This window comes from Orycteropus afer, unplaced genomic scaffold (assembly GCF_000298275.1).
Source record: "Orycteropus afer afer isolate SDZICR_OR568_19922 unplaced genomic scaffold, OryAfe1.0 scaffold00311, whole genome shotgun sequence".
Taxonomy (NCBI): Eukaryota; Metazoa; Chordata; class Mammalia; order Tubulidentata; family Orycteropodidae; genus Orycteropus; species Orycteropus afer.
The window spans coordinates 3542355-3543036 of record NW_006921898.1 but is presented as its reverse complement, the minus strand read 5'-3'; the positions used below and the strand labels follow the sequence as shown (position 1 = coordinate 3543036).

At 61.0% G+C, this 682-nt stretch overlaps 1 protein-coding gene across 1 annotated transcript in view; it reads left to right on the top strand.

The window, feature by feature from the left end:
- Positions 1-343: 343 nt before the first annotated feature.
- SMARCC1 (SWI/SNF related, matrix associated, actin dependent regulator of chromatin subfamily c member 1) overlaps positions 344-682 on the top strand; it is a 200353-nt gene continuing 200014 nt past the window's right edge. Inside the window, exon 1 of the mRNA XM_007951765.2 lies at positions 344-629. Coding sequence (XP_007949956.2) covers positions 344-629 — 286 coding nt within the window. The remainder of the gene's footprint in view (positions 630-682) is intronic.

The following is a 682-nucleotide window of genomic DNA, read 5'->3' as shown; positions in this document are numbered from 1 at the left end:
AGCTAGCATCTAGAATGGGACCCAAGAAGGTATGAGCTAGTGTGGCTGAAGCCACACAAGGGTGGAAGTTGGGGAAGTGAAGGTAGCTCCCAGTCAGGGGGGACTCTGATGGACGTTTCGAAAGGCAGACACAATTGCTTCGTGTACAGATTATGAAAGCAAGTGGGGGTTTGCTGCAGGGTCCCAACCCGCGTGTGGGTCCCTGGGTACTCAACTATAGGCTTCCCTTTTGGCATTGTTCACACCAGGCCTTTTTTCTCTGGCTGTGGCATGTGATGACATGGAACCGCCATGCAGTTACTGACCACACATTTATGCGACGCAGGGACCCATGAAAAACGAGATGATGGAGAGGCCGAGAAACGGAACACGGAGACTTTATGTTGCAGGAACAGGCCAGCGGATAGGCTGGGCCGTAGTCGCACGCAACGCTAGGTTGCGCATGCTTGAGCGCATACGAGTCCTGCGCATGTGTATGCGCGTGCTCGCGTCGGTTAGGGCGCCGGTCCGGAGATGGGGCGGGGCCGGGTATCCGCGCCGGAAGGGGGTTGGCTGGGCGGGGCCGGGAGGCGGTGGTGGCGGCGTCTCGCGGGCGCTAGGGTGCGAACGCCGAGCACCGCGAGGGCCGGGTCGGGCTGGGCAGTGGGGATAGCGGACTGCTACGATGGCCGCGGCGGCGGGC